The 23,889-nt window shown below is 39.9% G+C and overlaps 1 protein-coding gene across 3 annotated transcripts in view; it reads left to right on the top strand.

Moving 5' to 3' along the window:
- LOC104603539 (cation-chloride cotransporter 1-like) overlaps nucleotides 1-23,889 on the top strand; it is a 135,364-nt gene that overhangs the window by 63,431 nt on the left and 48,044 nt on the right. For all 3 annotated transcript variants that reach the window (XM_088897721.1, XM_088897722.1, XM_019198760.2), the window contains one exon: nucleotides 15,704-15,898. In XM_088897721.1, the coding sequence (XP_088753847.1) occupies nucleotides 15,704-15,898 (195 nt within the window). The remainder of the gene's footprint in view (nucleotides 1-15,703; nucleotides 15,899-23,889) is intronic.

The following is a 23,889-nucleotide window of genomic DNA, read 5'->3' as shown; positions in this document are numbered from 1 at the left end:
TATTTTTTTTTGTATTTTTATATAAGATGTGCGTGAGGCGCATGAGGTGTACGCCTCTAGCATGCCTCATGAAAAAAGCACATGAGGCGTATGCCTCAAAGGTGTCAGCGCCTTTGGCATACACCTTAGTTTTTGGGAGTGCCTCGTCTGGAGGCGCATCTCTAGGTGTACGCCTCCCATGCCTTTTAAAACAATGGACCTGACCTATTGTGGAGTGCTCATTGACTAGGCTGAACTTTGAGATGGTGGGGTTTTGTGTTAAGTTCACAATGCAAGTAGAGACGGCCAGATGAGCAGGTTGGGTGGACCTAGAGAGGGGTCACATGGATTAGCAGATTGTATATACCTAGAAGGTGTGTGGAATAGTTGGTTGCGTGGTGGTGTAGCAACACAAGAAGCCTTTAGCCCTTGGGCCCTTAATGGGGTAGAGGATATTGTTTAAGGTGCCAAGGTGAAACTAGGCAATAGGTGATTAGTTTTTTGTAGTAAAAAAAACATAAATCCTAGGCTAGTTCCCTAGGTCTTATACTAATCAGTAGTAATCTTTAAGTAACTAATTTTATAGAATGCTTGCTTCAGAGGGTGTGCCTAGCCATGCACCTTGCACCTTAGCCCAAGTGTGCACCTTTTAAAAATTTTACACTTTTTTGCCTTTTTTGAACCTAGCGGCTGGGCTCTGAGAATCCCCCTATTTGCTAATGTTGTTCATTCATTCATCTTAATAAAATATCTTCTTAAAGGCAATTAAAATTATAAAATCATTTTTTTGTGTGAACATTAAGAATTTAAGACCCTAACATGGACTTGTTTGGGCTTGTAATATGTTTTACAATTGAGGAAAAAAAGAGATTGTGGGTTTTACATGCTTGAAAATGTTTTGTATGTTTGGTTTTATTTTTAAATTTTCATTTGAATTTGCTTTACGTGTTATGTTTATGTATTTTAATTTTAGATAATAGTTTTTTTAAAACATTTATTTTAAAATTTATGTTTATATTTTTTATTAATATTATGTTTAATAGATTATGATTTTTTTTTTGAATTTTCTGTCTTTTTTTTGGTATTTTTGTGCCTTGCTTCAGAAAGGCGCATGCCGCACCTTACACCTTGCACGTTGGGCACAAATTGATCCTTGCGCCTTGCACTTTTAAAACACTGGGACCAACCGGACCTGGCTAGCCCAAGCATTTAGGCGTTGTGACTCTCAGTGATTGTAGTCATTCAAGAATGTTTTATCTAAATTAAGTCATGATTTTCATCATCTATGCCTTGTCCTGACTCTATGGGGTTGACTACATGAATCTTGTTTCGCCTTTTTGTTTTGGTTTACCACTAACTATTCTAGTCCTTTCAACTTCTAACGGATCTCTTCTTATTATGGATGCTATAGATGGTCTTCTCTGCACATGACCAAACCATCTTAGTCTATTTTCCCTCATTTATCACCTATCAGAGCTAATCCTAAGTTTGTTTGTATGGGCCCATTTTTAACCTTATCCATTTTGGTTTTTCCATCCATCCATCTCAACATTTGCATTTTTGCCACACCCATTTTTTGGACATAGCTGCTTAACAGTCTGCTCCATAAACATTGCTAACCTTACAACTATTTTGTATAATTTTTTTTTACTCTAGGTGGCATTCCCTGAACACATAAGATTCTGGATGCACTCCATTTTGCCCACATTTTTCATATTCTATGGGCAACATCCTCCTCAATCTCTCCCTTGTTGTGGATTATTGAACAAAGGGAACAAAAGAGGTCACATTGAGTTGTCTCTTGGTCTCCAATCCTAATTGAACCCTAATTTGCGCTTGATTGTTATTAAAATTAAATTGCATATATTTTGTTTTAATCTTTAAAACCTCTTGATTCTAGGATATTTGTTCATAAACTTCATTTTGCATTTAATCCTTCACTAATTTCATCATTTAATATTATGCCATCAGCAAACAACAAGCACCATGAGATCTCCTGAATGCGTTTAGTCAGTTCATCCATTACTAGTGTAAATAATTAGGGACTAAGTGCTGAGCCGGTCATAACTGTAAAAATCTGATGTCACTTCCAAAGGTGTTCTAACATTTGTTGTTGGACGTTATTTATATTTTAATTAAGTCCTATTTGGCACTTATTTCTTTTCCAAAACCTATCACATTTTCTCTCTAGGGTCTCTATCATATGCTTTCCCTAGATCTATGAATACCGTATGTAGATCTCTCTTCTTCTTTCTTAACTCTTTCTCAGTAGAAAGATGGATTCCATAGTTGATCTCCCTAGCATAAAAAAAAAAGGTTTTCTGATTTACTTGTTTCATGTCATAACCTTTGCTCAAATTGCTCTCTCTTGAAATTTCATAATGTTATTCATGAGTTTAACCTTTGGATAATCTCCATGTATACTCATGTTGTTCACACTCAACCCAATAACAGATGTACTTGTCACCTAGCAAGAAAGAGAATAGTAAATCAAGAAGAAAATAGGAAGAACAAATAGAGAAAACACCAAGATTTAATGTGGTTTATCTCAATAGCCCTCATCCATGGGAATAGGGCTGGCAATTTTGATTCCAATCCATGACCCATCTAACTCACCCACACCCACCCATTCTAGTGGCGGGTCATTATGGGTCAAGCGACCCATTAGGCTTAGGGAAAAGGGTTAGGGTCATTATGGGTGACAGCCAACGACTGGCAGATTCTCTGAGGGGGAAAGTAGGACTAACGGACTACAAGACTAAGGTTTGAATAGCATGACTGATGGTTGATGGCCATAGTTCTTTCTTCTTCTCCATTGATGGAAGGAGAGAGTAGGTCTTTGGTCTCTTTGTTTCTTCCTCCATTACAGAACAAGGCCAAAGGGCTTTCTATGGCTGACAATTGAGGGCCGATTTATTCCTCACTGGAATTGCAAATTTCTATTCACACCAGATCTGGGTTTGCAAAACAAAGTCACCTGTGGTCGTTTTGATTTCCCCTATCGGTTGGTGAAGAAAGAGAGGGTGGAAAAGGTAAAATTGAGTCATGAGAGAGAAATCCTCAATATATTTTGAGTGTTTGTTTTGGTTTTTTTTCTGACAATATGGATCTGAAATTTGTGATAGAGGAAGTTCGAAGTTTGAATTCTGGACTTTTTAAGTTGAAATCAATAGAACTCTCTTGCTATTTGTAGAATTTTCAAGGTTTCTTCTAAAGTTCGCTTGATTTTTTTGGAAACTCTGGGTTCACAAATAATTTTCTTCTCTTTATATGATTTGAGAACAACTTGTGGCTACTAGCCATATTCTCTTGAAACTTTTCAAATTGACGATCGTATTTAAATTTTTTGGAGAGTAATTTATTTGGAACGTTTTATTGTGTTCTTTTCTAATTTTCTTAGATCAAAAACCTTATAAACATTAGACCTTTTTTGAGTTTTCTTGATGTTTTCTACATTTTTTTTTTATGAAAATCTCTGTTAATTTCTGTAATTTTCTCACATTTTCTACTTTTTGATTTTTCTCTGCAATTTTTACACTTGTATTTTTTGTTATTTATTTGAAATTTCTTACTTTTGTTCTTTTTTTTTGCTTTTTTTATATTTTTCTTCAATTTTTTGTGTTTTTATGCTTTTTTATCTTTTATTTGAAAAAATTGAACTTTATATGTTTTTTTAGTTGAAATATATAGCTCTATGTTTTTATGCAATTAGAATAGAGAAAAAGGAAAAAGTAAGAGGAAAAAAATGTCTAATTTGAATTAGAGGGTTAAATGGGTGGAGGTGGATTAGGACCCACTAACATGTGTGGCAAATAGGTTAGTGGATCAATATGGGTGGGGGTGAAGAGCTTCTATATCGAAAAGTTAGAACTCCCAAAGAAAATTCCAAACTTGACTATATGATCAGCAACCAACCATTAAGATAATTTATCATACAGCTGCTATGCACATAGAAACCTGAATCTGCTTGAAGGCATGAACTAATTCAGATGCTAGGGAGCATAACAAGACAAGGGGGGAGAATATAAATCCTTCCAGAGAGCCAACAAAAGAGGAAATCCAAAAAAATAAGAAAAACCTTAATAGTGTTATGGGAGGGACTAGAAGATGCCATACTTTACCAATCAGATCAGATTTCCTTGCCCAAATGACCCTTTGGTCTTGTTTCTCATATAAAAATGACCTGAACTCTAAAAGATCAAGTCTAGATTCCACCAGGTGTGAGAAAATCAAAAGAAAATCCAAAATTAATGTTACTTTTTCCTGGTTTCTGAAAGAAACAATATCACCCCATTAGGGGTTTTAGTAAAATTCCAGAAAAAATGATGTAATATTCATAAAATGTTCCTCATTTATTGGTAAGTCCCTAACAATTGCTTCATAGATTCAAGCACCTTAGACATGGCATGAACACTAACTATGAACAATAACGTGAATAGTAACTATGAACAGCAACAAGATTGCTAGTCTTTGGTTCACCAAACTAATTCCTAGACTAATCCTGCTATAATACATGTCACCTAACAGGAAAGAGAATGGTAAATCAATAAGAAAACAGGAAGAAGAATTAGAAAAAAATGCCAAGATTTAACATGGTTCGGCTCAAACACTCAGTAGCTTACATCCATGGGAAGAGAGGGAAAAATATCCACTATGAGAACAAGAGATACATGATTGACCTCTCTATAGATCCACAACAAAATATCCACTCTCACCCAACCCTAATCCCACACAACCAATGGCTTATTTAATCAAAAGACCCAATTATATGAGAATTTCACTCAAGACTATTAAGTCCCCAAAATTTATCAACATTGCAAAATTCCCTTCTAACCTCCAACAGTACTAGTATTCATACTAGGCATCTCCAACAACGCAACAACTAACCAAATACCTACTCACCTGATCCACATGTCATCCCTTGGAAATCCCAAAGAATCACCATGTCATTCTCAGGGTCTGATTTCATACAAAAGGACAATGAACTAACATACACAAACATCAATGTGCAACATCAACCCAGAAAAGAATTGTAAATAAGTCGAGTAATCCTATTCAGTTCTAGGTTCGAATATGTAAGAAGAAGTTCGGTCTAGCCTCTAGGAGAGAAAAAGTCACCTCACCCCTAGTTGACCCACTTTGTATTTATATTGTATAAGCTGAATTACAAATGACAATATTGTCCCTCATTAAGTATGGGGCATATAAATTAAATAAAACAGACTATTCACTCTCAACTAGATAATCAAATGACCAAAATACCCTTGTACTGTCGACTCTAACACTCCCCCTCAACCTGGAGAATATATGTCATGTAGTCCCATCTTGTCACATATATAATCTACTCTACCTCGAGGCAGCCCCTTTGTAAACAAATCCACCCATTGGTTTGCTGAACTTACATGAGCTATAGTTATCACTCCTTCAATCACTTTTTCTCTTACAAAGTGGTAGTCGACTTCAATATGTTTTGTTCTCTCATTGAAGACTGGATTAGAAGAAATGTGTACAACAACTTGTTTATCACAGTATAACCTCATGGGTCTTACATAGATCCGGCCTAATCAGCATCTGTATAGCCTTCTATCTCAAGAGTTCCTCCTGAGCACCCTTCAGATACCTGACTATTTTTAGAACTGCTTCTTGTTATGATTCGGCTTGCCTTAGAATTCTATCTGTCTGAAATCGGTTAGGTAGAAAGAGGTAGAAAGGTGGAAGAAAGAGAGAAAGAGAGAAGGGGAAAAGCCGGTTCGAACTGGAAGTCTCAACATAACCTTCTCCCAGTCGGCCAGACAAAACTTATATTTATAAAAATGATTGAAAAGACATATGTGCCCTTATTTAAGTTAGGAGCACTAGTTCCAACACAACATTACAGATCAGCAACATTAATCTAGGTATAAAGACAGAAATACCCCTACGCTAACACTCCCCCTCAAGCTGGTGAGTATATATCATATACTCCCAGCTTGTTACTTATGTAGTCCACTCTTCCTCGACTCAAACCTTTTGTAAATAAGTCAGCCCACTGATTTCCTGTATTATAATGTGTAGTGTCTAGTTCTCCATTTAGCACCTTCTCCCTCACAAAGTGGCAGTCAACTTCAATGTGCTTGGTTCTTTCATGAAACACCGGATTAGAGGAAATATGAACTGCAACCTGATTATCACAATAAAGCTTCATTGGAGTGTTGATGTTGTACCCTACTTCCTGTAGAAGGTTCCTTAGCCACACTAATTCACAAGCGGTGTGCGCCATAGCCCTATATTCTGCTTCTACACTGCTTCTTGCTACAACCGTCTGCTTCTCGTAGACCGCCTATCAGACATAGAACCGGCCCAGTCAGCATCAGAATGCCCTTCTATTTCAAGTTTTCCGCCACTCTTGTATATCAGACCGCGACCCAAAGCCTCTTTTAGATACCTCACAATTCTCAGAACTGCATTCCAATGAGGAATCAGAGGTTTTCGCATGAGCTGGCTTACCACACTAACCGCAAATGAGATGTTTGGTCTAGTAATGGTTAGGTAGTTCAGTTTACCCACAAGTCGTTGGTATCTGCCAGGGTCTTCAAACACTTCACCCATATCACCGCTTAGCTTGGTATTTGTGTCCATGGATGTTTCAGCTGGTTTGGCACCCAACAAGCCCGTTTCTTCCAGCAAATCAAGCACATATTTTCTCTGGCACAGATTAATACCATACTTGGATCTTGCTACCTCTATCCCCAAGAAGTATTTCAGCTTACCAAGATCCTTTGTATGAAAATGATCCTGCAGATAAGTCTTCAGCCTGTCAGTACCCATGTTATCATTTCCAGTAATAACAATATCATCTACATACACAACCAACAATATTTTTCCTCCCGGAGAGTCATGACGAAATACAAAATGGTCAACTTTGCATTGTTTCGTACAAAACTTATTTGCCGCCTCACTGAACCTGCCAAACCATGCTCGAGGAGACTGTTTAAGCCCATATATAGCCTTCCTTAGTCTGCACACCTTACCATCCTCCCCCTGAGCAACAAACCCTGGAGGTTGCTCCATGTAGACCTCCTCGAGTAAGTCATCATGCAAAAAGGCATTCTTGATATCAAGCTGATATAGTGGCCACTCATACATGGCTACAAGAGAGATCACAACACGAACTGACCCTATCTTAGCAACCGTTGAGAAGGTCTTTGTGTAGTCAATACCAGAGGTTTGGGAGTACCCTTTTGCAACCAATCGCGCTTTTAGGCATTCAACACTACCATCAGGCAGATACTTAACCGTATAAACCCATTTACAACCAACCGCTTGCTTCCCAGGAGGAAGAACGGTGAGGTCCCGAGTATGATTATGATGAAGGGCAGAGAGTTCTTCCATGGCTCGGCACCACACTGGAGAGGCAAGGGCTTCCTGGACATCCTTAGGGACAACAACTGATGATAACAAGGTGACAAACTGGCGATGGGAAGCGGAAAGGTGAGTAAGTGAAACATAATTAGAAATAGGATGAACGGTGCAAGTGCGTTTACCTTTCCACAAAGCAATGGGAAGGTCAAGCTCAGATGCTGAGTCCGGGTCTGGTGCCAGATCCGTTGACGGAGATGTAGCAGGAGGAGTAGTAGCTGGTATACGTGGGCGATGTGTATACACATGACGGATAGGTGGGCGTTCAACAGGTGGTGGCACCGGAGGCAAGGATTTGGTCACGGTTGGAACCAAGGGAAGAGGGTCGACAACGGGAAGTGGAAGAGGAGGAGGTGATGAGGAGGAAGAAGCATCATCGGACCCCAAAAAGAACGGAGTAGAATCAAAGAAGGTGACATTAGCACACAGAAAGGACCATCGAGAACTAGGATGGTAACACCTATACCCTTTCTGGGTCTGAGAATAGCCAAGGAAGATGCAGTTAAGAGAACGGGCATCGAACTTGTAATTCCCGGGACCTAGATTATGGACGAAGCAGACACACCCAAATACTCTCGGCGTAAGAGGAAACGGAGACAAAACGGGAAACAAGACCTGAAACGGAGAATGACCATCAAGGATGAACGTGGGCATCCGATTAATCAAAAAGCACGAGGTAAGCACTGCATCACTCCAAAAGGGTTTGGGAACATGCATGTGATGCATGAGGGATCTTGCTGTTTCCAGGAGATTGCGATTCTTTCTCTCAGCCACCCCGTTTTGTTGTGGGGTGTAGGTACATGAGGTCTGATGTATAATGCCGTGTTGGTCCTGGTATTCCTGAAATGATGAGGATAAATATTCATGGCTATTATCAGAACGGAAAACTTTGATGTGGGTACCAAATTGGTTACGAATCTCAACATAAAATTTCTAAAAAATGGTAAACAATTCACTTCTTTCTTTCATTTTATAGAGCCACGTCATCCTTGAAAAATCATCTACAAAAATGACAAAATATCTGTATCCATTATATGACATCACTTTATAAGGACCCCAAACATCTGAATGAATTAAAGAAAAATGACTCGACACACGGTTATCAACCCTAGAAATAAAGGGAACACGATGGTGTTTCCCAAACTGACACGACTCACAATCCAAAACAGAAAGCTGACTCAAGACGGAACCAAAGACTTCAAGACTTTTAGCGATGGATGACCAAATCGGCAGTGCCACTGGAGAGGAGAAAGGGATGAGTGGAGAGCTGTTGAAGTTCTATCGCCACCACCGTCAAGATAATACAGTCCACCTGCTTCATGCCCTCCACCAATCTTCATCCCTGTCTTGAGATCCTGAAACACACACATTGAAGGATAAAAGGTAATGGAGCAGTTAAGTGATTTGGTCAGCTTACTAACAGACATAAGATTAAAAGGCAATTTAGGAACATACAAAACTGAGGAGAGGGATATAGGATCTAGGTCAACATTACCAACACCACAAATTGAGGATATGGAACCATTAGCAAGGGTGACAAATTGTGATGTTGAGCAATGTGATAAGAAAGAAAACACACCTGGAGTTCCAGTCATGTGATCGGAGGCTCCAGAGTCAATGATCCAGGGATTGGGTGTGGATGCCAGACAAGCCATACCTGAGTGAGCGAAAGTCGCCGTGTTCTGCTGTGATTGGATAAACCTCTCATATTCATCACGGGAAACACTCACCATCTCCTTCACGAGACCATCTGTGGGTGTAGGAGGTATCTGATCAGATGAATGATTCTCGTGTCTAAAGCTAGAGCTTGAGTCACCGGTCGCGGTATTATTGGCCCATGTTGAGGGTGGACCATGTAGATCATAACAATAGTTAATGGTATGTCCATCCATACCACAATGAGTGCACTTCTTCGGGCCTGAGCCACGTCCTCTACCACGGGCTCCCTCTGAATATCTGCCCCCAGTATGACCACCCCCACGATTGTAAGTAGGCCCACCATTGCCACTTCGGCCATACACAGAACCACTACCACCACCACGGCCAGACTGAGATATTAGAGTTCTCAGTAGATCCGATAGAAATCCTCCGAAGTCGAGCAAATACCTCTTCTAAGGAGGGAAGAGCTGATCCTCCTAATATCTGAGCCCGTACTGGTTCATATTCAGACTTCAGTCCCACCAAAAATCTAGTCACATCAAGCTGTTCTCTCTGTTGTTGCTGAATCTTGACATCAGAAGTGAGAGGGTGATAGACATTCAACTCATTACGTATGTTTCTCATGTTGGCATAGTACTCCTCAAGACTCTGATTGCCCTGTTGCAGGTTAAAGTACTCTTGATATAGCTGATACACTCTGGTTGTATTGTCCTGACCCGAATACAATTTCTTCGCATGGCCCCACACATCTTTGGCAGTGTCAAGAAACATGAAGTTTACACTAACCCTGGGTTCCATACTATTCCACAACCATGTGATGATTTGAGCATCCTCTTGCTCCCAGTTTTCATACTCCTGAGAGTCGGTGGAGGGTTTCTCCTCTCTTATGTGTTTTACCTTCTTCTTTGCCTTCAAAAAGACTTCGACAGATTTAGCCCAAGGCACATAATTCTCTCCATTTAGTTTAATGGAGGTCATCTAAACATTCAGGTAGTCTGTAGGCACCATCACACTAGGTTTACAATCATTGTTATCTCCCATTATGTTATCACTGATTCTGCACACTTGCTGAATTCTATTACCACTGAATTCTGCACACTGCACACAACTAGATCACACCTGTCACACTGGTTTCAACACTTGTTGTTGCTGAAAAGTGTGCTCTTTACACCACAAACCCTACTCCTACGACTACCTGAAATCTCACCACTATATGATCATAACTCTTCCTTCGAAATACACAAAAACCAGCATAAACCCTAGCACATTACTGTCTGAAACCTTAACATATGGTCTGAAACACACTTCCTATTTGATCCATAACAGATATCATGCACTGAGACGTCTTACCTTATCACTGAAGTAACAATCACACGATCAGGAAATCAGTCCATACACGACAGCCATTGCACAACACAAATTGGCCCTCTATTTTTCATCGATTTGGGGAGGACGATCTTAGAAACCACAACAACCGACCACACACGACCTGACTAGAGGCATAGAAACCTCCAAGGGAAGAGGGCAATCACTCCTTTTCATCCCTTTCCCTTATCTCCAGCCGAATGCAGAAATAAAAGGAGAAACCCTAGATAGGGTGCGCAGAGAATAGAAACCTAGGTAGACAGAAATCTAGGCAGATTCAATCAGCTCTGATACCATGTTATGATTCGGCCTGCCTTAGAATTCTATCTGTCTGAGATCGGTTAGGTAGAAAGAGGTAGAAAGGTGGAAGAAAGAGAGAAAGAGAGAAGGGGAAAAGCTGGTTCGAACTGGAAGTCTCAACATAACCTTCTCCCAGTCGGCCAGACAGAACTTATATTTTTAAAAATGATTGAAAAGGTATATGTGCCCTTATTTAAGTTAGGAGCACTAGTTCCAACACAACATTATAGATCAGCAACATTAAGATAATTCCATGCCTTGACCTTGCAACTCGAGGATGTTGCATAAATTGACTCACCATACTTACAGCAAATGATATATCTAGCCGTGTGATAGTCAGATTGTTCAATTTTCCCACCAACCTCTTATACCTTCCAGGATCACAAACACTTCACCTGCATCAATACTCTTCAAGCAAGTCAAGGACATATTTCCTTTGACACAAGTTAATTCCATGCCTTGACCTTGCAACTTCTATTCCCATGAAGTATTTCAGCTTACCAAGATCCTTCGTGTCAAAGTGATCTTGTAGGAAGTTTTTCAATCTGTCAATCCCATTGTTGTCACTGCCAATTATAACAATATCATCCACATACACCACTAGCAAGATTTTCCCATCTTTTGAGTCACAACTGAACACAGAATGATCTACTTGACACTGTTTCATGCCAAAGTTCTTCACTACTTCATTGTATCTACCAAACCATGCACGTGGAGATTGTTTCAGCCCATAGATTGCCTTCTTAAGTCTACGAACTTTACCATCCTCCCCCTGAGCAACAAACTGGTGGTTGCTTCATATATACTTCATCAATCAGATCACCATGCAAAAAGGCATTCTTGATGTCTAGTTGCAAGAGAGGCCAATCATACATTGCGGCTAATGAAATTATTACCCAAATTGAACCAATATTAGCCATAGGAGAGAATTTCTCCATATAGTCAACACCATATAACTGGGATTAGCCCTTGGCCACTAACTTGGCCTTTAATCGTTCCACATTGCCATCTGGAAGATACTTCACCATGTAGACCCACTTACACCCAACAACATGCTTACCGGGAGGGAGAGTAGTAAGTTCCCACATGTGATTGTGTTGTAAAGCAGACAATTCCTCTTCCATTGCTTGTCACCACCCTGGAGAGGTAAGGGCTTCTTGTACAGTCTTAGGAGTGGAAACAGAGGATAGTAAAGATATAAAGTGGCGATGGGAAGCAAAAAAGTGAGCAATAGAAACATAATGAGAAATAGGATGGGATATGCAACTACGTTTACCGTTCCACAATGCAATAGGAAGATCAAGGTCAGAAGGAGGAGGTGCAAGCACAGGATTTGTCAACGAGGTCTGAACTGGGGGAGGGGCCCATACTCTTTTGTGAGTATACACTTGTGTTATTGGTGGCCTCTCAGTATTAGCCTGCACTGGAGAAGGTAAAGATGGAATAGAAACCACGGGAAGGGGGTCCTCAATTGGAACAGGAAGTGGAACCATAGGAGTAGGAGAAGTAACCTTAGTACTAGAGAAAAAAGGAAATGACTCAAAGAAAGTGACATCCGAGCACACAAAGGACCGATGAGAGCTACGGTTATAACACTTATACCCTTTTTGAAAAAAGAAAAGGGTAAGAGGGAACACAACCAAAGACTAGGAGTAAGAGGGAACGGAGAAAGAGTAGGAAGCAAGACTGAAAAAGGTGATTGACTTCCAAGGATGGACATGGGCATCTGATTGATGAGGAAACATGATGTCAAGACAGCATCACTCCAGAAACGCTTTGTGACATTCATATCAAGCATAATGGACCAAGCGGTTTCAAGTAAGTGTCGATTTTTCCGTTCAGCCACTCTATTCTGTTGTGGGGTTTACGAGCGAGAAGTTTGATGAATTATCCCATGATGCTCCAAGTATTCCCAAAATGGAGTTAAGGTGTATTCTTTTGCATTATCGGAGTGAAGAATTTTAATATGAACTCCAAATTGGTACGTATTTCAATATAATTTTTTTGGGAAATAGAGAATAATTCACTTCGATCTTTCATAAGATAGAACCATGTCATCCTTGAAAAATCAACAAAAATTACAAAAAACTTATAACCATTGTACGACACCACTTTATTTGGACCCCAAACATCTGAATGAACTAAAGAAAAATGACTCAAAACACGACTATAAACTCTTGGACTAAAAGAGACTTTGTGGTGTTTCCCAAGTTGACACGACTCACTTTATTTAGAGCCTTGAGAGACGGATGACCAAGTCTGCAGTGCCATTGGAGAGGAGTAAGAGATGACTAAAAAGCTACTGGCGAGCCACATTCATCAAGGTAATATAATCCAACTACTTCATGCCCTCCACTAATCTTCATCCCCATCTTAAGATCCTGAAACACACAAGAACAGGGATAAAAGGTTATTGAACAATTAAGTTACTTGGTTGGTCTACTAACAGACATCAGATTAAATGGGAGCTTAGGTACATATAAAACAAATGGTAAGGATAAGGATGTTAGATCAACATCACCAACACCACAGAGGGGAGAAGTAGACCCATTAGCAAGAGTAACCGTTTGGGATGAAGAAGATGGGGAAAACGAAGAAAATATGTTTGGAGTCCCAGACATATGATTTGAGGCTCCAGAGTCAATGATCCAATGTGAGGGTTTGGAAGCCAAGCAAACCATACCTGAATGGGCAAGGGTAGTTGTATGCTGCTAAGAGGATGTCTGAAGGAACTTCTCAGATCATGTGGTACCACTGCCACTAGTCACAGCATGGTTAGACCAAGTGTTGGGCGGACCACGTAAATCATAACAGAAATTAACAGTATGCCCTTCTAATCCAAAGTATGTGCATTTTCTAGGTCCATTACTTCTTCCTCTAAGATGACCTCTTCCTGACACTCGGCCTCCACTACGGACACTAGAACGATTAAACATAGGACCACCTCGGTTTCCTAGAAACCCACGACCACCACTTCCACCACCTCTATTTCCATGACCTCCCCCTCTAGTGACCACAAAACCTAATCTGTCCGAGAGAGAGGAAGACTCTGTAGAGTCAATAGAACTTCTCCGAAGACAAGCAAACACTTCTTCAAGAGAGGGGAGAGCAGACCCCCCAGTATTTGTGCTCGAGTAGGTTCGTATTCAGCCTTTAGACCCACTAGAAACCTTGTCATATCAAGTTGCTCTCGTTGTTGTTGTTGAACTTGAACATCTAGAGTCAGAGGGTGATATACATTAAGCTCATTACGGATATTTCTCATGCTTGCATAGTATTCTTCCAAGCTTTGGTTACCCTACTTCAGATTAAGTACTCTTGGTAAAGTTGATATACTCTAGTGGTATTATCTTGGCCAGAATAAGTTTCTTAGCATGGTCCCGGATTTCCTTAGCCGTATCTTGGAACATAAAATTCACACTAATTTTAGGTTCCATGCAATTCCACAACCAGGTCATAATCTGTGCTTCCTCTTGCTCCCAATCACTAAATCCTAGAGAATCAGAGGGGGGTTTCTCCTCTCTCACATGTTTCACCTTTTTCTTGGCTCTTAAAAATGCCTCCACAGATTTGGTCCATGGCACATAGTTCTCACCATTTAACTTAATAGTTCTCACTACCATCTCCAGTTGAAGCCATCCTATTTGATTCACCTCACTTCACAAAGAAATCACTATTATAAACGAAGTAATCACCCTCTACTATTCAGCACCACACCACACACTACACAGCATAATGTAATTATGACCACACTGCTGCTGTCATGAATTCAGCATTCGAAAACCCTACTTTCAACTCATATAACCAGGTATAAACAGAAGAAAAGGAGATTCATATGCATACCTACCAATCCACACTGCCACAGAGATAAAATTCAGACCAAAAAGGAGCATCCGCAGTCCACTATTAGCCGAATTGGAATTTCTGTTCACACCTGTTCACAGTCAGCCCTCTTCGTACCATCGAGTAGAGGGTATTCAGTACACCACCATAATGATCAACCACCACAGCAACTGGAAGCATATTTACCTCCAAGAACAAAAGACAACCACTCCTTTTTGGCCCCTTACCGAACATCCAATGTAAGTTTTTCAAAAAAAAGTCTGATATGGCAGTGACCCCAGGAAGACAAAGAGCGATGAGATAAGAGAAAAGAAATCGAACCGATTTCTTATTGCTCTGGTACCATGTAAATAAGTTGATTAATCCTATTCAGTTCTAGGTTCAAAGTATGTAAGAAGAAGAAGAAGAAGAGAAAGAGAAGGGTTCGGTCTAGGAGAGAAAGTCACCTCCCCTAGCCGACCCACTTTGTATTTATATTGTATAAGCTGAATTACAAAAGACAATATTGTCCCTTTTTAAGTATGGGACATATAACTTAAACTTAAATAAAACAAACTATTCACTCTCAACTAGATAGTCAAATGACCAAAATACCCTTGCACTGTCGACTCCAACAAGAACAATGTCCCTACTCAACACAAAATGAGAGGTGTTCAAACATCACAATATCAAGTAACTGAACAACTATGTGTCACTACACCCCAGTTAATCTTATAGAAAATAGTGGGCAGCCCAGTGCATGAGGTTCCCACCAATGCGGGGTCTGGGGAGGGACAGATGTACACAGCCTTACCCTATGGATACATTCTCTCTCTCTCTCTCTCATTTTGTATGTATTAACAAACCCTCAGAATTTTTTGGGAAGGGAGTACAGTTTTTTTCCTGTTCCTATTTTACTTTGAAATTTTGCAAGGTTAACATGAAGTCCTCTTGGAACATTCTTAAAGCCTTTTTCTTCTTGATGTTTCTCTTTCTTTTTTCTCATGTCCATTGTTGGTTAATTATTTCAGTCTGAGTTAATGACTACCTGGATAAATTCTCTGATCAATGTGATCTATTGAATTTCTGAAATATGTAAAACTACCATTTTATAGATGAGTTTCAGGTGGATTTGTTTTCTTGAGTTTTTCCTAACAATCAGATGGTTCCTTGGTCTCAGTGCATTGGTTGGCCTTTTTTTCCCAGCCGTAACGGGAATTATGGCAGGTTCAAATCGCTCTGCATCATTAAAAGACACTCAACGTTCAATACCCATTGGAACACTAGCTGCAACTCTTTTAACCTCTACTCTATATGTGATTTCTGTGTTCTTTTTTGGATCTCTGGCAACTCGAGAGGAGCTTTTGACAAACAGGTATTCTTATCTAGTTTAACTCATATTTGTTTCAGATATGAATCGATTTAATTGTCATATTACTTTTCTTTACATATTTGCATTTCTACTTATTTCTCTTCTGTTATTATTGGTCTACATATTATGCTTTAGTTTCTAGTTCTCTTATCTTGCTATAGGTACCATTATGGCATTACTTGTTTCTTCCAACTTAGTGACTGCTACAAGTATGTGACGTACATAACGAGGGTAACTATTTTTTGGAGACATGTCAGGAGGACCTTTTCATGTTTGAAATGAAATTTAGTTTGAGTTATCAAATTGGATCATTTCTCAGGCTGGCAACATAAGACAATTACACTAAACCTGGAAAGTCAACCAGTTAAACCAACTTTTTTCTAGTTTTCATTAAAATGTGTCTTGCCAAGTCACCGTTGTTTCTCCTAAGTCACTTATTTGTAAATATTTAAATGTCTTAATCAATTAGTGCTTTAGTCCATTAGAAGTTCATTTTGTCTTAATCCTGATGTTGATAGTTCTTAAAGAGAATTATTTATCCTGTTTCCATTTTAGAAGAGGAAAATGTTTTTAGAATAGTGTATAAACCTCTAAGCCATGATTTTAAAACAGCAGGCAGGATTACACAGTTCACTTGTATTATTGAAAGAAAGGGAAGAGAAGCCAATAGACTGCTGGTTGTCTCTCTGATTAACTTTTATTCTTAAGAAACAAAGTGTGTACAAAGTCAACTATACCATTAATAGGGTAGCTACTGTCAATACTCTAAAAAGACATAAAACAGCAACTTAAAAAGGAACTACTAATGGGCTTGGGTAGTTGGGCCCAATAACATCAAATAATTAACAAGAAATAAAATACAACAGATTGTCAACATGCCCAACTTGTGTAGGTCATGCTCAAGCTTGCTTTTTATAACTCCCTTGATAAACACCTTCCAAGTCAGATGAAATATAGGGCAGACAACATCTCACAATACAACATCATAGGTTCCTCTTCAACAACACCCATCTCACCCAACAAGGACAGAATCCAAAGCAGTCCTCAGACACCATGTATCATAGATTTGTATTCTTCTTCTACACTTGACCTAGCCACTATGAATTGCTTTATACTTTTCCATGAAACCATGTTACCCCCAACAAAGGTGCAGAATCCTGATGTAAACCTCATGTCATCTAAGCATCCTACCTAGTCTACATCTATTGGATCCTCGTCCAATGGTCTTTTTTAAATCATACATAGAGGTCCTGTCAGCCCCCCCCCCCCCCCCCCTTGCATCCAATAAAAGGAAGCCCAAGAGGCAGGATTAGATAAAGGGGTTTTTGAACCAGGCTTTTTTCTTTCTGGTGAACTAGTTTTGCCCAAATTTCAACTGGTGGTCCAAAGTCTTACTTCTATATCAGGGAAAGGAAAGGCATGTGATCACTTACATGACACATGATAGTAAAGGGATGATAACAGGGATCTATCATTGGTTTTTGAAAGGAACATATAGTTAACCAGTCCCAAATATCCTTGGTTTTTGAAAGGAACATATAGTTATCCTTGGTTTGTAGCTTGAGAATAAGTGGTAGTTAACCAGTCCCAAATATCCTTGGTTTTTCAAAGGAACATATAGTTGCGGGCAATGTGTGGTTGCATAGAGCATACAAGCCATGACATGACCAACAAATTATCCTGTTCCAGTTTGGAATGGTTTGAATCTTCAGGTTTTTGATTAGCTTCCTTACCAGTAATAAACCCAAGCTTAACTCTCCCACCAATTGAACCTTAGCTGATTGGGACCATTCAAGGAAATATGTTCCATCAAGTTTGACGGTAGTAATCTGTAGTGAGAATGGGCTGAATAGGCCTTAGTGTTTTTTATTTCTTTTAAGTAGTGTTTAAGGTTATGTTTGTTGGTTATGGGCATTTTTGGTTTCTTTAATTATTTCTTTAGTGTTGGCCTTCCCATTAAGGGCATCCAGGTAATTGTACATGATTTTAGAATTAAGTCAATAAAAGAGATCAAGGGAGCTAGAGAGACAGGTTTAGACTCTTCTTTTTTCTCTTCCCTTCTCTTTTCTTCTTCCACAACCTAATGCTGAAACCTCTTTCCTCTCCTTTCTCTTCCTTTCTTTCTTCCCTTTTCTATATTTTCTGAATTACTGCAGGTGTATTTCTCAACTTGGTATTAGAGCGGGTTCTCACTTTCAACTTCTTTCTCATTTCTTTGCCCATACATAGTGTGTATGGAGAACTGATCAGTTGATCAATCAACAACTTTTGCAGCCCAGTTAGGAGGGTTTTCGGAGAGTTCTTGTGAAGGTTTCCATCTTAGTTGAAGCCCAAGGCAGGTTCTTGGAGATTTTTTTTTTCTCGAAAACCCTAGATAACCGAAGAAATCTTGTTACATGTCATAGAGATAGTTTGTACCAAGCGCTTGTGGATCAGAGGTAAGCCTTTTGATTTCTATTGAGGACGGTTTTGTTTGGACTGAGTTTTGGAACCTCTAGTAGGAGTAGTTGAAGTTTCTCTCTTTCTCCTTGTCCTGTCAGGTCCTGTGAAACCCTATTTTTGGGAGTTTTAAGGGTTGTTCTTTGCTTAGAACATTAAATCTAGTCTAGTAAAACCCCAATTTGGTTTTTGTTTGCACCCGTTCATTCAATGGAGAAATTTGAAGGAGAGACCAAATATTCCACAGATTTTGGGTTTGGACATAGGGGGTCAATGGAGAATCTTTTTGGGGCTATGACTACTGTGGAGTCAGATAGGACCAATTATTTATCCCGATCTCAATCTATTAAGGTACGTGTGTAGTAGAGGAAAGTGGGGTTACATTACCGGGAGCCAAAAGAAACTGAATGAGGATGATCCTACCTATGAAAGGTGGATGAAAGAAAACTACACAATAGTGGGTTGGTTAATGAATTCTATGCAACCACACATTAGTTAGCTTTACCTGTGGATAGAAATTGCAAAAGAAGTGCAGAATAGTGTCACAGAGACCTATTCCCAAAAGCTTAATGTTGATTGCGCCTACAAATTGAAGCATGATGTGAATAATCTAGGACAGGGGGAGAAGCCCTTAGCCATCTACTTCTCTATGCTGAAATCTCTTTGGCAAGAGATTGATATGTTGGAGATTGTTGTTTGGGGTTGCACGCAGAAACATATAGGTGCAGAGAAATTGGGTGTTTGAATTCCTCATCGGACTCAACTCAGAGTATGATATTGTGTGGCAAAATATTTTCGCAAAGGATGAGGTGGCTTTGTCTCAAGCGTATTCTATGGTGAGCAGTGAGGAGAGCAGAAGATGGGTTCAATATATCAAGCCACAGGTTGATCACTATGCCATTGCCGATATGAAGCCGAAGGTTAACGCTGGAAAAAAAATGTTATTTGTTGTTGAGTTGGGCCGATTTTAAGTTAGGAAGTTATTGGGCCTTAGGCCCATTTGTTTATGCTATTTTAAGTTGTGACTATTCAACTACTTAAAGTAGCCGCCCAAGAGGGGTTGGCGGCCAGATCTATTCAATTATGGCGACATCCCACTATCTTTTCTTCTCCTCTCTTATTCTCTACTGCTAAAACTTTTCAACTTCTTCTACTTTTCTTCACAAGGCATTCATTTGAAACTGTTGTTAGACAGTGTATGCCCTTAGCTCCAATCAGATTGATGTACTTATGACATTTATTGTAAATGAATAAAGTACATATTTGATTCATGTTATAGTGGTGTGTATCTGTGTAATACCCTTAAATTCCAGAGATCAAATCTTAGTTTGCACAGAGAGAAGACAACACCAGTGTGATTGCGCCTTCTTCTCCCTACGTTCTCCTCCAGTTGCCGCCACACTGCGAGTTCGATCTCCATTGTAGGAGCGATCAAGAGGTGTCTTGATATCAGTCTTTGCAGAAAGGCTGATCAGAAGTCGTGCTCACTGCCTCCATTGAATTCTTGCTGAAGAATTCGGTTCGTTGGACGGACCCTGCTGATTCTACTCCACCATTCATTGTGTCATCTTCAGTAGGAGCTGTTTTTGGAGTCTTTCTTTGGGTGTGAACACCTTCATTGGGAGATATTGCATCTTCGTATCAGGTATATCCCTCTCCTGTTTTGGTTCAGATTTGGTTCGGTTCTTGGTTCAAGATTGATCATTGAAAAATGCAGTTTTTCTAAAACAAGGAATGCGATTCCCACATGGGAGAGAGAAATTTTTGAAATTTCGCCCTACCTTCCAGTAGGGTTCGGCCATCCATATGATGGATCTCTCATTCTTTCAGTGGTATCAGAGCCATGGTTCAAATCTTGAACCAAATTAAAACAGATCTGAACCTGCGCAAATGGGTAGAAGGCGTTCTACTCGATTTGCGCAGATTAGTGTTTTTTTCTGGGAATTTGGTTCCCAGTTAAAGGGCAAATGATCTGAAATTAATTTTTATAAATCTGGAATTTATTTAGAACTGTTCTTTATTATTTTCTTTATTTATGGGCTGTTCGTACAACTGGAGATCGAAATCTTGATTGGCGTAGTGAACCTGCGATTTGTAGTTTTTCTTTTTACATTTTGGTCTGTAAATAATTTTTTTTTTTATTTTCTAAACTGAATGTATTGGATTCGATCAGATGTAATATTAATAGAAATTAGGTTTTCTATTTATTTTATTTTCTTGATCGAAGATGGTGGCGCAGAAGGAGATTTCGTAGATAACAAAATCGCTATCTACGATTTGCAGTTTCTAAAACTGCAAATTGTGTTATGACTTTTGTTTTGCAGGATGGAGGTGTGCGAATAGCCCTATGACTGATTCTTGCTTGTTCTTTAATCAGTAATTAATTTCAGATCGTTTTCTTGAATTAAATCTTTAATTAAAAATCAAACCCTAGACCCATTCGAACCAGATTGGTCCAAGTTTGGACCAAATCTGTGGTTTGATGGAGGCTGATGTCAGCCCTAATTTTTCAACTTTTGGGTTAGGGGATTGATGGTTAATTGAAGGATTTAATTCGGCCCACACCTGTAAGACCTAGTTTTAAGGTGTTAAAACTGCTAAAGCCCACAATTTGCAGGAAAGTTGTATGGGCCGAACTGCCTAACCCGATTTGGCCCATATACGTAGATAATATTAATTGGTAATACTATGGTTTAAAATAGGCTTTATTAATGGGCTTTAAAGATATTAATTGATTGGATCAATTCTATCCTTGCATGTGATGTATGGATGTGTGATGTGCTACGTACATGGGCCATAAGTACTTGGCCCATGTAGATGCGATAGTGGCTCTTACGCACACCATGGATGAATGCACATCATTGCCATAGTGTCCCTAAAGATCATTGAATGATCTCCCTCAATGGTGGGCCCTACACCCCTGAAAAGGATACGTGCGGAACCCTAGCCGTTTAGGGCCCACCAGAAATCTGGCTTTATGAAAGTCAGTGGGAGCCACTTTGGTTTGACCTAAATTAAACATGGGCGTAACTTTGTTCCCTATAGCAATATGAGTGCATGTGATAGGGAGATTCATATGATGAACTCTCTAAAGGCCTTCCATCATTAGCATGAAGATGGGTCCTTCAGTAATGAAGAAACACACCAGAAAATGGGCTATCCATTTGTTGCTGTATCTGTTGGAGTGTTTCATAAGATGATAGGGGTGTCATAGACCGATGTGGGAGGGGCTTCACCAGAAAATGGGAACTCTCTCACGGTACCTTGGCGTTCACGAATATGATGGGTGAGCACTCACTGGACAGAAAGGTTTAACCTAAAATGGCTCTTAACCTTGTCTGATAGAGGCCAAAGGGAAAGCTCATATGATGAGTGGATATGATCCTTCACAGAAAGGTGGTGGGGTTATGCAACTGAAACAGTTGGTTCCATGCACCCTATGTGGTTTCCCACATTTCCAGAGACGATTCGCAGTCTCTGTCACTGAGATGGGAGGGAAATCTCAGATATGAATAAATGAGAATGGGACATAGATTAAAAGTCGTATCTATGTAGATAACATGAATCAAATTAGGTTGTGGACTGATGTTTGCTCTTTATCAGAAAATGGCAAACGGACAATTTGCAAAGCTTCTTGACGACAACAAGCTTAAGGGCCCAAACTATGCTGATTGGTACCGTAACCTAATGCTGGTCTTGACCTCTGAAAAACTGGATAAGGTGGCCAAGAATCCTACCCCAGAATGTCCGGGAAATAGGGCTTCTAAGGCACGAAGAAGGGACTATCAGGAATGGGAGGAGAAAAACTCCCTCACCTGGTGTTACATCATTGCCTCACTGGACAATCCGATACAGAGGCAGTTTGATCAGATCGAACTTGCTAAGGACATATTGGATAGTTTAAAGACAATGTATGAAGAGCATAATCGTTCTACTCGACAGAAGGTTTTGAAGCAGTTCATGACCGCACAGATGTCCAAGGGGCAACAAGTTCATGACCATTGTCTTCGGATGATGGGCCAGATAAATGAGCTTGAGGCTCTTGGATCCGGGCTGGATCATACGATCCAGATAGATGCCATTCTCAACTCTTTGCCTCCGTCCTTCAATCCATTCATAATAAACTATAATATGAATAAGCTGAATGTCAGCGTTCAGGAACTCAACAATATGTTGCAGAGGGCCGAAGAACTAATTAAGAAGGATGAGCCCCTAGCTGCTTGTTGAAACTGGCAAGAAGGGCAAGAAGAGGAGGGCAAAGAGAAAGCCCTAGAAGGCCACCAAACCTAAGAAACAGAGGAAAGACGAGGCATCGGATGCATGTCATTTATGCCATCAGGCCGGCCACTGGAAGAGGAACTGTCCTCAATACCTGGAATCCCAAAAAGGTAATTTTGAATCCTGTGTCATAGAAACCAATTTGTTGGTTACTTCTGCGTTCTGGTGTATTGACTCCGGGGCTTCAACTCATGCGTGTAACTCACTGCAGGGGTTCAAGGTAAGCAGAAGGCTGAGTGAAGGAGAAGTAACGCTTTACTTGGGGACTTCTGCAAGTGTTGCAACTGCGGCCATAGGAACCGTAGAATTAATTTTTAGAGAATAATCTATTGTACTTAAAGATTGTCTTTTTGTACAGAATTTCAGAGGAAATTTGATTTTTGTCTCAAAACTGTGTGTGGATGGATATTCTGTCTTCTTTAGTAATACAATTACTATCAAAAGAAACAACAAATCCATCACATATGGGGAACTAGAGAACGGTCTCTATGTTCTACATCCTTCTTTAGAAACTAACATAGCCGAAACTACGTCGGCTGATATCCCCAAGAAAAGAACCCGTGATACAGTTAATCCCACATGCCTATGGCATTACCTACTTGGCCATATCAGCATTGATCGTATCACAAGGTTGGTAAAGGATGGTCCTTTGGATTTTCTAACTGTAGAAGATCTTCCCACTTGTGAGCCTTGGCTTCAGGGTAAGATGACGAAACGACCATTTAACAGTAAGCCTGAAAGATGTACAGGCACGCTTGACCTTATACATACTGATGTATGTGGTCCCCTGAGTGTTAGGACTCGTAACTAGCACGTGTACTTCATTACATTCACCGATGATTATTCTCGGTATGGTTACGTGTACCTAATGAGATACAAGTCCGAATCCTTTGAGAAGTTCAAGCAGTTCAGACAAGAGGTCGAGAAATCGTTAGGGAGAGAAATTAAGACCCTTCGATCAGATCCAGGTGGCGAGTATCTCTCTGACGAATTCAGGGACTACTTGAAGGTCAACGGGATAGTATCACAGTTAGCTCCTCCTGCTACACCACAACTTAATGGTGTTTCAAAGAGGAGGAATAGGACTTTATTGGATATGGTCCGGTCACTTCTCGTACACTCAGAGTTACCCACATCTTTTTGGGGTTACGCATTAGAAACTGCGATATACGTGCTGAATCGGGTTACACTCCATATGAAATTTGGAGTGGAAAGAATCCAAGTGTCAGACACTTGAAGATTTGGGGTTGTCCAATGCACGTTAAAAGAACAAGTGC

Source organism: Nelumbo nucifera, chromosome 2 (genome assembly GCF_055504915.1).
Source record: "Nelumbo nucifera cultivar China Antique chromosome 2, China Antique-T2T, whole genome shotgun sequence".
NCBI lineage: Eukaryota > Viridiplantae > Streptophyta > Magnoliopsida > Proteales > Nelumbonaceae > Nelumbo > Nelumbo nucifera.
The sequence above is the reverse complement of the archived record's forward strand: the minus strand, read 5'-3'. Positions and strand labels throughout refer to the sequence as shown.